We start from the raw sequence: 14,612 nt of genomic DNA on the forward strand, positions 1-14,612 counted from the left end.
GATGGCGTAGCAAGCATTTTGCTCGACCCTGAAACCCTTCCTCGGATGACGTTCTTCCGGGAATCATATTCGAATTAACGTCAAATACGTCGGTTGGTAAAATTTAATTCTTTTTACTTTCTTTACAAACATTGCCTCTAGACAAGACAGACATTGATTCTCCTGAATTCTACTTCAGTTTACGTCTGGAAGAACAATAGGGACTTAGGAAGGGTCCCACTTTTAGGAACTCGGACGAATATGGAAAAATGGTAACGTGTTTTCAGTTATATCATGAATTTATTTGAAATATCTATTATTTCTAATTAATCCTTATAGGCTATATGTACAGATGACAGTATGATAAATTATAATACACGTATTATCGTAACAAGTGTTTTAACAAATAAATGCTCTAAATTCTAGTACTTAGAAATAATTTCTAGGTTTTTGGACTGGGGCCTCCCGGTACGCCTTTTCTTTTTCATTTTCTTTTTTTTTCGAGATTCATCAGTAGATACACACACGGAACGGTAGCGCTCACATTTTCTTCTCATTTTTTTCCGTACATCTTTCTTTTTTTTTTATAAATATCTCTTGCTGTCCACTCTCTATCTCTCTCTTTCTCTCTCTCGTTACATATGTATTACCTACAATAAAGAATTAAATAATGCAAGGGCATTCATGAAGTTTTAGTGGTACACAAAACGGTGCCTGAAGTACATACAAAAAATAATTCAAGAGAATCCTGAAACGATAACTAACGAAATTTTTATACTTTTTTTTTTAATTCATCCCCTCACACCATTTTAGTCATTCGTTTCTTCAATTAACCAATGACGATTCGCACGGTGACTGTTATAAACAATATAAATAGCTGTTTCTAAATATCGAATGAAGATGCTTTCTTTTATTACTTATTAAATACTTTTGCTTTTCGTTTCTCGTGATTTTTCAGCGTGAAAAAGAAAAACAAAACAATTGTACACAGCATAAGTGATAAACGCCTTAACGAAGCCAGAGACGCCAGTCCTTCGTGTAGTCTTTTCCATGGCAATAGAATCTTTCGAGTCACAGTTCGACTAAATACAATTTATAAATAATAAAATATACCATTTTCACCGTAACAGGGTTACCTAAGCCATTTTTTCAATTTCTTTTCTTTTTCGTATATAAAATTCACGTAGCCGAGGAGCGCGAATTCAATATTATATTCTCTTTATATACATCCTTCCAGCATATATATATTTTTTTATATACTAGAGTTTCTTTTATACAGTGTCCTTAGCGAGCATCAAAAAATTGTATCAGTCAAATAGTATAAATCCAAGCTTGTTCCTTTTTAGACACGAACGTTAAAAGTTTTATAACCTCTGTTGTTTCCTTTTCCTTTCTCTTTTTCCTTTCATTTCATCTCATTGTCACAGTTATGCGCCATTCTCTTCGTATTCGCAGTCGTTATTGTGATCGTTAATTAACCCCATTCCTTAAAAAGGAACGTTGAGATCTTTTTTTTTTTGTAATGTTACATCCACGTGTAATTAATATCTTGTGCCTCACTTGAATCCACGTTAAAGTAACTTTTGTACTCGTATACAGTATACTGCAGGCTCAAAACGAAAGACCGCATTCTATTTTTTCTTTCATTTTTTTTTCACCATTAAGAATTTTTTAAGTCTCGTATTGGTACGGACGCATCTTGAATTATAAACTGTGTTTGCTTTATCTTTTTAATCTTCTTTGTACGCATGGGATATTCTTTCGCTTTTTTGCATTAATTCTTGTTCTTGCGTGAAGTACATTGAAGAAGAAGAAAGGCCTTGTTGTATGTTCCCTTTTATTTTTCTTCTTTTCCTCAAAGACTCCCAGTGTCGACGCTCTGTTAACGCGATGATCGATGAGAATGAAGTGAATAAAGAAAAAAAAGAAAAGAGAATATAAGAACCTTTATCGATTCACTTTAGAGATAAAACGGTCGAGGCTCGGGCGTCCTGCGCTTTTCGTGACGTGAACAGAAATTCAATGAATAAAAAAAAATAAAACTTATACGTGAGTTAAGCATACGTTTTAATTATTTTAATTGTTCTAACGAATGAATGAATTTTTTAATTTTGCATTCGTGATCCAATTCACTGACGTTCCGTGGCCAATCAAACCAATAAACGTAACATAAATGACGATTTTCATTATTTTAAAATTAACAGGAATTCCGGGGATTCCCCGTGTTCTAAATTCCTCTCGATCTTCATTACCGACCGTATCTCCTTAAGTAATAGGTAAATTTGTTTGTTTTCGCAAATTCACGCTGTTTGTTCATCACCAAGTTTCAAATAGTAATTGTGCAATTTAATACGAATTCGCGGATAAGTTCTATTTAATAAATAACAACATTTACAAACAATCGACTAACTGTATTCTATGTTGCTGCAACGGTGTTGGATGATTTTTCTTGTTTCAGTCTCCGTAAACAGCTGTTGCTTTATCGTCTTACAAGTTCTCGCGTTGTCAATGACTTTTCGTTATACAAATTTATGTAACGCACAAACAAAAGGGAAATAACGATAACCAAACTTACTTATCGTACCGTTTAACTAGATTAGAGAAACAAGATAATCTTCCAACAGTTTCAAAAATTATAAATAACAATATTTCAATCTGTATTAGAAGATTAATAATATTGGCGATATCTTTGCACTCTTGTACGATAAATAAAGACCGTTTTAAATTCTTGTGTGTCTGTACGCGATAAAATGACTTAAAAATTATCGCAAATCAATCATCTCCCTAGGCTGAAAGGAATTAACTGCAATGACTTCTCACCCTAGACGCTGCTTTAGTAAGCGTAAACATTGCATATTACCTAATAGCTGCAAAATGCCTTGATTTTGCGAAATTAAAAAAAAATTATGAAAAATGCCCTACGACCCACACTTTTGTATTATCACCCCTCTCCCCTCCTCTCTCTTTCACTCACTTGCTGTAGTTACCTTTACATTCTGTTTCCACCTTTCTTCAATATCTATTCCACGCTTTTCGGATAATCAACACCAAATTATTTTTTTCTTTTTGAACAAACTCTTCCAAACTATCCGAATAATTTTTATGGAAAGGTCACTCGTAAAGCGTCGCTCTTCTTTTCCAGTAAATACGCTACTATCGTTGGAATGGTTTCATTACTGTCGATATTTGCGAAAAAAAAAAAAAGAAAGAGATGGAAAAAAAACTTAGAGAAGAAAAGACAAGGTATTTTTTTATTCAGTTCTCGCGCCTGGATCACGTTCCCTTCCTCTAGCTCTCCCATTGCCATAATCGTAAAACAAGAAGTTAACGTTCTATTTGCACTGAATCTGTTTTTTTTTTTTTAAAACTCCCAATCCAAAAGAGTAATTCCGAATTACCTTCGGTGTTTTTCAAGCACTTATTATTATTATTATTATTACTCAGCCGTAACAGGGATCTCTATTAATCCCATCTCTTTTATTAGAATATTATCTAGGAACTTGAACTGGCATTATCTCCAATCATTTAAAACCCTAACGCAGTTCGGATATGCAAAAGGACTCGAATCATGAAAATTTGTATCTCGTAACGATCAATTTGCCTCTGTGCGTGGTCCACGTAAATTGAACGACCCGGTCATACGTTAACAAGAATGCCCGAGTCTCTATCTTTCCCGAATCTTAAAAAAAAAAAACTCCATGCACCTGCCACGTCTCACGAGAATATTAACATGACATTTAAAAAAAAGAAGAAATCGCCAAGAGACAAACGAATGCATTGAGAAGTGTATAGAGGTGCGCCAAGAGAATTTCAAAGGCGACTGGGAAGTGTCAAATGATCTGGTAACTTGAATCCCGCACGAACGAATAGGCCAATTTTAATTGTATCTCGATCGTGAATTATGCCAAATCTAAAGGCGCCCGTGCGCACCTCTGATTTCTTATCGTATTTCTTTCCTTCTCCTCTTTTCCTTTTTTTTAATCTCCTCCCACTCCTGAAGACAATATTTACATATATACCTCTTGAAAAGAACTGATTGAGAAAATAAAAAGAAAATAAGAGAGCACGCGTCACGGATGTAAAACGCGCCTTTCTTTATTTTCTAATTTCACGTCGTATAGCAGATGAGAGACTCCGGAAGTGTTTGAGGCTTTGCACCGTACACGAAAGTTTCTTTTGTCATTTCCCTCTTTCCTTCTGTCCTCCAATCAGCTTTCTCCACCGGATCCATAATTGTCCCGGGCGAGGAATTCGTGCGTTCTCGTGCCGACAGTGAGCAAGACAAGGATCTTGTTTTCTTCTTTTTTTCTTTCAAGCACACTCGAGCTCTTCGCGCCGTTGATCCCTCGCATATTTTTCGGACTTAAAATGCTGAATGATAATAATCGTATGTGGGCCAGTAAGGCTCTAGCCAATCCTAGCTGGTGCGCTGACGCTTTTTGGCAGGGTGCTCCTCGGACGAGTGGGCCGGCGTCGACATCGCGACGTTTCGATTATTGACAATGTACTTCAACTGGGGCATGTAATTCATTATACTCCTCACTTGAATCAGTGGCAGATCTTCGTTCAGAGACGAGCACTTACCCGCCTCCATGAGCATTTTCATCTGTTGTCTAAAGAGAGGAAAAAAAAACACCTTTTACCATCACCATCATTTAACGTAGACTTGAGGAACGAATTATTTGACAAATTATTCGATATGCATAATTGAAAAATAATATCCTGTTTTCCTTACCTATTTCCCCGATACAATTCAACCCCTAGAACATCTGTTAAACCCTGCCGACAACTGTTGATGTCGCAGCCCGGGAAATACTGGGATACAAAATCAGGTAGAGTCATCAACAACTCCGAGTAGCTGTACGGTTTAGCGTTGATGCAAGGTACCATTTTGTCCAAGACCAACGCCTTTTGGACCTGATACGGCAGAACACAACCTGACGACGGTGTATCCGCAATTTGTATCAAAGGCTTTCTCACTCTGGTGTCCCTATAAGTTGTGAAGATTTTATTTTAAGTTAGCCGTTATAGGTACACGGTACGATATTAAATAACTATTGACTGGTTTCTTTTTGGTATAGAATTATTTTCTATATATTTATATTATACCTGGAATTATTACTATTGCCATTCACGGGTATGAGTGGCGGTGGATATTTTACATGTGACGAATTATGTCCAGGAGGCGTGTGCCTCGGCGGATGTGTCAGTAAGGTTGAGGCTGACGTCGGTGGCGGCATCAGGGCTTGTACTTGCTCGACGCTCAAACCATACATTTGAGGATAGGTGCTCGCACTCACGGCACTTGGTACGCCCAGACTAGGCGTCGTGTACGTAGTAGACACCCTGAAAAATGAAAAGAAAACATAAATTAATAAGAGTAATGACAATAAGGAAATTCTATACTCTTGGAAATACGTTTGCGGACTTGTTTGAATATCCAATAACGTCCTAGTGAACGTTATCGTGTATCCTTGAATAATAAATCAGGATGAACCAGTGTGTTACTTCCATTTGTCAGGTTGAGCAAGGGTGAATTATAATTAGCTGCGTACAAAGCTTTTTCAAGGCATCGAACAGTGTGCGTATCATGATTTTTCTTTATGTTGCCTGCTGTGTAAGAAGAATTTGAAAACAAGCAAAGACTTATGTGGGAAACCTTTATTTTTTTGTTTACCAATGTCCTACGTACAATCAAGTATCACAGTTACATGAAGGTACTTAAAAGAAAAAGCAAAAGAATGGATAGCGAAGATGATAAATTAAAATAAAAAGTGTAACGAAGAACAGTCAGGTAAAGTTTTACTTTATCGGTATACTTGAATCTCTTTGCAAAGAATTCGTTGAAATGTCTTCGATCAAACAGGCTCTCCCTCGAACAGTCTTTACAAAAATTGTTTCAGTCTTTTTATTATTCAGGGCCCCCTCTTAGATCTGTCGACAGGGTGTTTCTGAAAATGGGTACTTTACGCATGCTCTGCCCTTGTTTTGTGTTCTGGGTACGTCTATAATACATTATGCCGGGACTCACCAGTCATCCTTCCCATAGGTTGGATAACTATACAAAAAAAATTATACATTGTATTTACAGAGGCGAGGAGAAGCTATGGTGCAGGTAGACAACTACGTGATGACTATCAATATTGATTGGCAGTGAATGATAAACACCACATAAGTATAGCTCACACAGAACGGAGTAAAGCTTAGTGAGCTGGCCATTAAAAATTTTTTTTACCGTGGCAATCAAATTGATACATAGGAAAACATTGTGACAGGTGCAATTTTATATAACGTGAATTTTTTTTTTAAATTTCTAATGACTCCAACGGAGAAATGACAATCCTCATTAACGAAAAGGTCATGATGGATAGACGCAAAGAAATTTTCTACTGCCACAGGAGGTTCTACTCGTGGATCTATCGTTCATAGAAATGCCAATAGGTACCATAAACATGCCTAAAAAAATGACGTGATTCGTTGAATAGTGCTATGATTTAGACAGTCGTCAATACTTCTAAAGCCCTCATCTATAAATCATCCAGAGTTGATGAATAAAATAATTGAAAACCAGGAATGATGCATTGACCTTTACAGATGCTACGATAAAAAAAAATTCACAATGAATGCTTCTAGTTCTGTTGGATGCTCTCATAATTAAAAAGAATGATTAAATAAATTATCTTAATCTTTTCTGAACTTACCCAATATTAGGCTGACTCGAGTGGGCGGTTGCTCTGACCAGAGGGGGTGGTTGGGCCTGAGCAGCGGCTTGCATCGTAGTCACCGGGTAAACTCCTGGATACTGTGACGCTGCTCCGCTACCACCCCCTCTATTCCTAGGCTGCTGCAAGTAGTTCTTGTTCGCGGCGGGTAATTGCTGTAAATGAAAAGAAAGGAAAGATCATTGCAAGTTCTTCTACAACACAACTGTATTACGGTATTCTCAGATGACAATTATTTAACATCAGGGACAATGTATGATAAGAATTAATACTCACATTATGCATGTTAAGGGATGCATTGGTCATTCGTATAACTTGATTGGGCTGAGAGACAAGTGCTGACTGAAAGGTAGGCTGTCCCCCAACGAGTCCGTTCCATCCGTTACAAGCAGCTTGCACAGGATTGAGAAGAGGCTGCGCAACTGGATTCGTCTTATTCGAAGGAACAGCCGTAGGTGATGAGTGTGCCGGATGCGTAGTGACAACGGGCCTTGGTTGTCCAACCCTCTGTATCGTTGTATTAGCTCCAGCAACCCTAGGTAACGTGGTCTGCAGCGTCCCACCCCGCGCACTCAACGTAGACTTAATAGCGTTATTTTGCACCGAATTCGACTTTGTCAAAGGTGGCGTTGGTGGTTGCTTAATCCATCCGCCACCGCTTCCGCCACCTTTACTGTTCACCAACAACTGCGAGTCCATGACTTTGCTCGGCCAATAATCCTCGAATCCGGTACCCGGTGGGAAGTAGCTCTTAATGTCGCTCAAACTGATAACGGAGCACGTTTCACTTGCAAAGAGTTCGTTACGTATACCCTGTACCTTGCAGCAGAACTTCAAGTAAGAGAGATCCCAACCTTCGAGCTTCTCGGCCTTGAGCTTGAGGTTGTCGGTCTCGCCCTCAAAGTAAAACAACGGGACGTACTTGAGATTATTCTTGACCGTATAGGGAACCACGGATTCCTTGTTTATGCGAATGAAACCGCACTTCTCTACTTTCTGACCCGGCGATACGTTTTGAGCAGTGCCTGCCGTTAATTTCGTATAACAGACGTCCAAGAACATGTAGAACTCCTTGGCGTCGTCCAGTCGCACCACCAGGTCCTTACAAGTAAAGGGCTCCCTGCCGTACTGAGTGTCGCAATGCTTCACGTTGATCTCGTTGAAGAGTTTACTTTCTGCCTCCGTGATGTAGTAACTCCTTATGCACATGCAGCTGTAGATATCCGAGTGGAGGTAGTTCAGGTACTTGTTCAGTAGCTTACACTCTAGGATTCGTACAGCGCAGTACTTCTCATTGGCACGAAATATGTACGGTATGTGACATTTGCCAAAGCTGGTCCATCCGAAGCGACCTCGTTGACTCTCGTCGTCCGAGGGTACCTTGCCATCTATGCTTGGTGACTTTACTGCCGACGAATCCGCCGGCCTCTTCGTGTTGCTGAGGTAGCCGAGGATGCCGGGTAAGTTGGGTTGTATTCCAAGACCTGGTCTCTGCTGTGAACCCGGCATCCCAGCCATTTTCGCCTTGTTCGCTTCCACCATTTTGGCAGCCAGTTCCCTGATTTCCGCTTCATCTGGACGCTCTTGTTTTACAGTAACTTTATCAAACGACCCTGTAATACAAAAATTTAAAATTCGTTAATATTTTTTAGCGTTATTGTCAAAGTTGTTGCTTGGCTAAATTTCTTGTTATTCTACACTTGGACAATATTATAGTCGCCATTCAACTACACATTATGAGGATTTTAAAAGGGAGAACGATTGTCGACTACGTGTACTTGGGATTGATATCTTTTTTTTTTTTATAATTTTTTTACTTACAATTAGACATATGAGTCGCGGTTTTAAACATACCGGTACCAACAGTGTCAAACATATGTTCTTTTAGATTGTTATTTGTTTGTGCTTTCAGAGTGCAACAAGCCGCAGGAGTAGATTTCATCATTGCAAACAGTTAAAAAATCAAAAACAATTGTTTTCCATTTTAATAAAAGAATTTAAAGAGAATATCCACAATACGTATCAGAATACAATTGTACGTATGACGATCTTGACGTTATATTTTACCGCGCTTTTGAATGTAACCGAACTCTAGATAGCGAACAAGCGCGTAAATTTTCAAGATATTGGTCGCCTGTGAAACATTAAAGAGCAAGTTCATCGAAACTCATTCCATTGAGTGAACCGTACGAACGTAAAAAAAAAACCCCATACAACTCGCGTAAGACGACAAACACTTCACAAAATGAAACGCCTCGTAGGTCCGAAACACACGCAACACGCATGCACAATAACAAGAAAATCCCAACGAATATCAAAGACGTTTCTCGTCCACGCGGAAAGGTAGGTTAGAAAATCCGCATAGTCGACTCCACCGCAAGCGCGTTAGAAGATTAGAGGTTATACGTCGAAAAGGCCGTGTTACACGACAAAGCCCAAGAAGTCAGAGAAAACAAGAACATAAACTTCAGCAATTTGGAATGTTGTTCATAAGGCGAAGCGACCATAGCTATTACAATCTTAAAAAAAAAATAATTATCCCAAAAAGAAATAGGAAAACAAGAATTTCCACAAAATTAAAAAAAAAAAAAAAAGAAAAAACATGTAGGCTGGAGCGTCTATCTAGCCTCTTCCTCCCCGCCCCTCTGACTCTCCTTCTCTCTCACTCACTCTCTCTCTCTCTCTCTCTCTCTCTCTCTCTCTCTCTCTCTCTCTCTCTCACGACTTCTGCTACGTACATGCTCTCTGGACGGGCGTACCTCCAATGGTCCCCGGCGAAGCTTTAGCTTGGAGGACTACGGTGCTCTCTGCCGAGGACAACGCCATTATACGCAGTCCTAGCCGTGAGTCTCCGATTTCAGGCCGTCCAGGTCATGCAGTAACATCGAGATCACGGGTGGTGCAGTTACACGGGGCACTAGGCATTCCGCGGTCTAGCCGACCGCGAGGAGAAACACGGTAGGAGCCCGAGGCCTTTTCGCGCGGACTGTACCAAAAGCTAGAGGTACCTTCGTTCGTCACGTCCACCACCGTACGAAGTTGACCACGGGACCCCGAGCACTGTATCACAAGATATTTACACAGATTATAAATCCTCTTCTTTTTTGTTCTGCCTCTGTTTTCTAGCTAATTTTCCTCCTCGTTCTTGTTTATTGTTTAACTGTTCGATACAACGCAAGAAGAACCGGTCACTGAGATACTTTTGCTTAAACCCCCTAGGTGTCCCTGTCCGCATCGATATTTTCCTCGTTGCATTCGACCTGATCCTCTCCAGACCGGTGCTGCCATCTTCGTTGGGTATAAACTCCCATGAAACATCAGTATTGCGTTCACACTGTCGTTTCTGAGCTTTTGGCAACTTGATGAATATCCTCGAGCATACTTGTGATCATGGTTTTTACGTTTATAGGTTATGTCGGTTGTTCACTGACGAGAGGAATTTTTATTGTAAAATTACTCGATTGACGATCATGGGCTCTTTATGGTACTACATAGATTGTTTGACTCAAGATAGTTTGTAACGACAGTTCAAAACAACCTAGATTTTATTGTCTCCTATTGTTTTAGATTGTCTAGCAAATTTTACAAGAGTCACCGACTCGTAGGTGCAGGTTGGTAGTGATTACGAATGAGAGAATTAAAAAAAGGTTATCAATAGACAGATTGTTCGAATCAATAATCTATCGGCAGACACGACGATATTGAGGGAGATGGCGCCTGGTCTGATCGTCAATCAAAAAACAACGTTAACACTGAGAATTGTTTCCACAAACATCGAATCTCGTGCAGGTAGATTCACTACACGTGACCATAACGTAACCTCAAATATCGGAAAGGGTTACCCAAAGCCACTCACGAAGTTTTTCAAGGATCCTTAATTTAAGAATCCGATAAGGATCCGATAATTTAAGAATCTTCACTGGTTTTACACTTATATGACCATGGATCCACAAGACACGTGTTCACGTACCAACAATCGCAAAACATCTTGACAGGGAACGAACATAATTCTGGTAGAATTTTCTCACCGAATTCGTATCAATTTAAATATCGTATTCCATGCCGTATTCTACAACACCATAAAACGTGTCGCAGGTTTCACACTGTGATATTCAACGACGAAACACCATATGAGTGAACGCAGGCAGTCAACCGTGGCTGGGCTCACTCTTTTGACACTGTCTGTACCCACGCTACTAGCCAGAGCTACTACCTCCAGGAGTTGCCAGTTGTCGAAAAGCAACCCCACGTCGGATCCGGATTGTCCGAGCGTGGATATCGTCCACTTACATTTTCGCGACAACTTGCTCGCAGCAGTCATCGACAACACTGAGGAGAGTGAACAACCCTTAACACTTCGGCCTCACGGTACGTGAAAAGAGACCTGACAAAACAAAAAACGAACAACACTGGTCGACTACTCGGCAGGATCGCACACGAGAGTACACGCGCGCCACACACCAGTGGGGCGACCGTCACATTTTATGCTCGCGAGTCGATTTGAAAGCAGGCAAAGGGAAATGCCCGGCGCGCAGTGCCGTAACTTATGGGCGCATCCCCAAGATCACGCAGGAGTAGGAGGGAGTGATTCTTATACATTACTGTGTACGCAGCTACCCCAGTTTTTTTTTCTCTACGATACCTTCCTCTGCGTGGACCCTAGTGATTTTGACGTGATGATTTAAAAAAATTTTTTTAATTCGCAACATTTTGCAACGAGACTTTTATTTGGGTAGTATTTAATTTTTACTAAAAGATATTGGATCTGTAGGCTTTATGACTTTTTTTTTACCGGATTTATACTGTGACCTGGGACTGATGGTTACTTAATTATACGGTTATCTTTTTATTAAAATAAAAATTATTTCCCTGTGAAAAGCACGCTACTCGACCGAAGTTTACGGACGATGCTACAACTTGTGAGTTCGTCGGCTTAAAGCGCGGTTCGTTAACCCGGAAAGAAATTGCCATTGCACAGAAATGCCATAAGCGCGGAGATTACTGCGTAATCTTTGTTTTTATCTGATTCATTTCTTGTAGTTGTCCGAGAGCTGATTAAAATTTTACAATGACCAATCAAAAGTCGGAAGGACGAATAATTCACAACGATCGGTTTAACATGGTAGTTGCCATTAAAATTTATAAAAACACCTACGTGTCATGTATATACAACAGTAAATGGCAATTAACTTTATACAGGGCATTAAGACCTTTAGATACAGTACTGACAGCCCTGTATGTAGCCTCGTGCGCAGGAGCCGGTTTAATCCATCCTAGTTTTTCTCAACCTGTGAGTCACTTCACCAAAATGGCGGCCATTCAGCACGACGCAGCCAATGGCGAACAGCCGTCTGGCAGCAACAAAAGAAAAGGCTATAGTTCGCGATGACGTCATACACGCGAAAAGGGACACTGCGCGAGGCTATCATTTGCGTTTCCAAGGTCGTCGGCGCAGAATCATCATAGAATTTTCTCAAGGACTCCGGCGACACTGCAACTCACACGATTCACCTTTTACTTCTACGACTATAAGTATTCCGTATTGCGTCTCAAAAAAAAATTGTTCGCCTAGAAAATTTCGAAAAAAAAAAAATTATTTTTTTTCCAGTACCAAAAGCTACACGCACAAATACCAAAAAATTTTATGACCAAAGGAATCCGAAACAGATACTAGACGAAAACGTGTTCGAATAACTTCGATAAATATAACCAGGTTAGGTATTTACGTACTTGGTCATACAATTTTCTGTATTTCCATCATCCTGACAACTTGCATTCATAATAAGGAGATTACTACGGTAATACTATTTGTAACAATACCAGGTACTAATAATATGAAAAATCAATTCTTCTACGTTCATCCTACATGAGCTTCTGTAAATCGACCTTGATTTCATATCCGATTTGATTTGTCGATGTGAAAACCTAACGTTGTATAAACGTAAAGATTGAATGATAACAGCACGAGTTTCCATTGTTATCAATACCACGTGAGGTCATTAAAACTGTAACATGATTATTTGAATTTGACAAGTGTCAAGATTCGATGTTGTTTGTTGACAGTGACAGTTTAATTACAAAATTCCTATACAATGATAATGATGATGATGATAGCCACTTATTTAGCAACAACAATATCTACAGTACAAATGTGGACGTACATGTGAAATACGTTACAACAATAACATTCAAATTCCATAATGTAACTATGAAATTTCACGTATAAGAAATGTCATTAGTTTTACAATATTTCACGAGACGCTAAGCATCCTTGACAATACCAGTTCAATGAATTTTAATAATTCGACTGTCACGTCATTCGAGTTACTGTTAAAGCACCCATACGTGTAGTCCACAACGTCACCTGCGCGTTCAAAATTAAATTCTTGCGTAATTAAATCCTGTAATTTTTTCAATTAACCATATCACGACAAATTTCATTAAACTACATACGCATTCGATATCACCGATATAATTATACTGGTGATACGATCCTTCGTTAAATTGTCATTTTGATTCGTATAATTTACATCGGACTTATTACCGTATGATCCAGAATGAAATGTAAAGTCACCCCAGGGACATAGATACAGAGTGATGAAGAAAGCAAGGGCAACGCGCAGGGCATACCAACCACCCATACCACCCTATTAGTATTTAGAAGATACAAGAAGATAAACAGTAACGCCATCCACCCTCAGGATCTTAGGCAGCCCTGGTGCAAGTAACAGTAAAAAAAAATCCAATTCCCCCAAAAATCATTACAAGCCAAAAGCACGTTAAAATAGTAGCACCCCAGATGCGTATAAAAATGCTTAATTGCAGAAAAAATATGATGAATAATTAAAGAAAGAAAAAAATAATCATCGAACGCACCAGGGGGTTGGCCCAATCGATCGAAAAATTCGTCGATGGAACGTCAATCGACGTGTCCCTCCTTCCCGCTCTTCGCAAGGGCCGTGCACGGAGAGTGCGAAATGCAAAAGTAGGGACGTGGCGCTCCGCCGTGCTTATCCACATGGCCCACGAGTCTGTCGTACGTACAGGGTCGATGCATCGTGTCTCTTCCGCAACGTGTAGCACGACCGTCCTGCAGGAGCGTACATACAGTTCAAAGAGTGCGCATAGGTAGCGCAAGAGATCCGAAGGGAACGACGTGACAACCCCGCACGGTCGATATGCTCTTTCAGGCAGAGTGCCAAGATTGGTAAACGTATGGTTATATAGTGCAGTTTGAGGTACCCCCACCACCGTCGACGTACCGCGATTTTCAGTCGATGGTGGGGGAAGAAAGTCTAGAGGGGGGGAAACGAAGCTGCGCAGAACCCGGCAGACCGGGGTCCACTCTGGTGTCCTTTGCGCAGCCACTATGTACAATTCCCTATGTACTGCCTATATACTTATTATTTTAATCATGATTTACGAGCGCGACGTTGCCGGATCTGTTGCGCGCGCGCGATCTTACGACCCCATCCCCCTCCATGCCACCCCTATGCCGTTTAGTACACGCCCACTTTTTCACCGGCGTGGACGAACATACGCGGTCGTAGGTTACGTGCAGGAGGAAAAACTGCGTCTTGATCGATACACGTAGAAAACTCATGAAAAACTCCCCCCCCCTCTCTCTCCCCGAGTTTTTCTGCTATCTGGAAATTTTCTAACGCCGTAAGCAAGACGAACTAGTACGAAAAAAAAAACATATATATATATATATATATATATATATATATATATATATATATATATAAACTAGGGAAGTCGGAGATGGCGACGACGGTGTCGACGAAGGAGAGAGGGCGGGGGGGGGGAGGTACCATAAACTTTCACAAAGCGAAACGTCTTTTCTCCTCGGTTAGCAACGTTGCCAAGTGATATCGGGGAGCTTTTCGTATGTACTCGTTTACGGCTTTT

At 40.1% G+C, this 14,612-nt stretch overlaps 2 protein-coding genes across 13 annotated transcripts in view; one reads left to right on the forward strand and one right to left on the reverse strand.

Moving 5' to 3' along the window:
* Nucleotides 1-259: 259 nt before the first annotated feature.
* LOC107273904 overlaps nucleotides 260-14,612 on the reverse strand; it is an 18,466-nt gene continuing 4,113 nt past the window's right edge. For 2 of the 10 annotated variants that reach the window (XM_015752515.2, XM_025091188.1), the window contains exons 2-7: nucleotides 6,978-8,314; nucleotides 6,681-6,856; nucleotides 6,011-6,037; nucleotides 5,089-5,325; nucleotides 4,715-4,969; nucleotides 260-4,592 (exon numbers count right to left, since the gene is read on the reverse strand). In XM_015752515.2, the coding sequence (XP_015608001.1) occupies nucleotides 4,397-4,592; nucleotides 4,715-4,969; nucleotides 5,089-5,325; nucleotides 6,011-6,037; nucleotides 6,681-6,856; nucleotides 6,978-8,314 (2,228 nt within the window). In that variant the 3' untranslated portion in view covers nucleotides 260-4,396. Of the gene's footprint in view, nucleotides 4,593-4,714; nucleotides 4,970-5,088; nucleotides 5,326-6,010; nucleotides 6,038-6,680; nucleotides 6,857-6,977; nucleotides 8,315-8,522; nucleotides 8,700-9,439; nucleotides 10,543-13,577; nucleotides 13,906-14,612 lie in introns of those variants that run through there. The other 8 variants (XM_015752513.2, XM_015752514.2, XM_015752521.2 and 5 more) reach the window with 8 other exon arrangements.
* On the forward strand, nucleotides 10,801-13,554 carry LOC112495286. 3 transcript variants are annotated; one of them, XR_003061673.1, is made up of 3 exons: nucleotides 10,946-11,069; nucleotides 11,742-11,823; nucleotides 11,901-13,554. XR_003061673.1 is itself a non-coding variant. In XM_025091204.1 (2 exons), the coding sequence occupies exons 1-2, from the start codon at nucleotides 10,832-10,834 to the stop codon at nucleotides 12,088-12,090; spliced, it is 384 nt and encodes a 127-aa protein (XP_024946972.1). In that variant the 5' UTR covers nucleotides 10,801-10,831; the 3' UTR covers nucleotides 12,091-13,541. The 3 variants fall into 3 exon arrangements, 2 of the variants coding, with proteins under 2 accessions (XP_024946972.1, XP_024946973.1); XM_025091204.1 differs by lacking the exon at nucleotides 11,742-11,823 and having other exon boundaries at nucleotides 10,801-11,069; nucleotides 11,945-13,541; XM_025091205.1 differs by lacking the exon at nucleotides 11,742-11,823 and having other exon boundaries at nucleotides 10,801-11,069; nucleotides 11,901-13,540.

The sequence above is a fragment of the Cephus cinctus genome, unplaced genomic scaffold, assembly GCF_000341935.2.
Source record: "Cephus cinctus unplaced genomic scaffold, Ccin1 Ccin1_scaffold1878, whole genome shotgun sequence".
NCBI lineage: Eukaryota > Metazoa > Arthropoda > Insecta > Hymenoptera > Cephidae > Cephus > Cephus cinctus.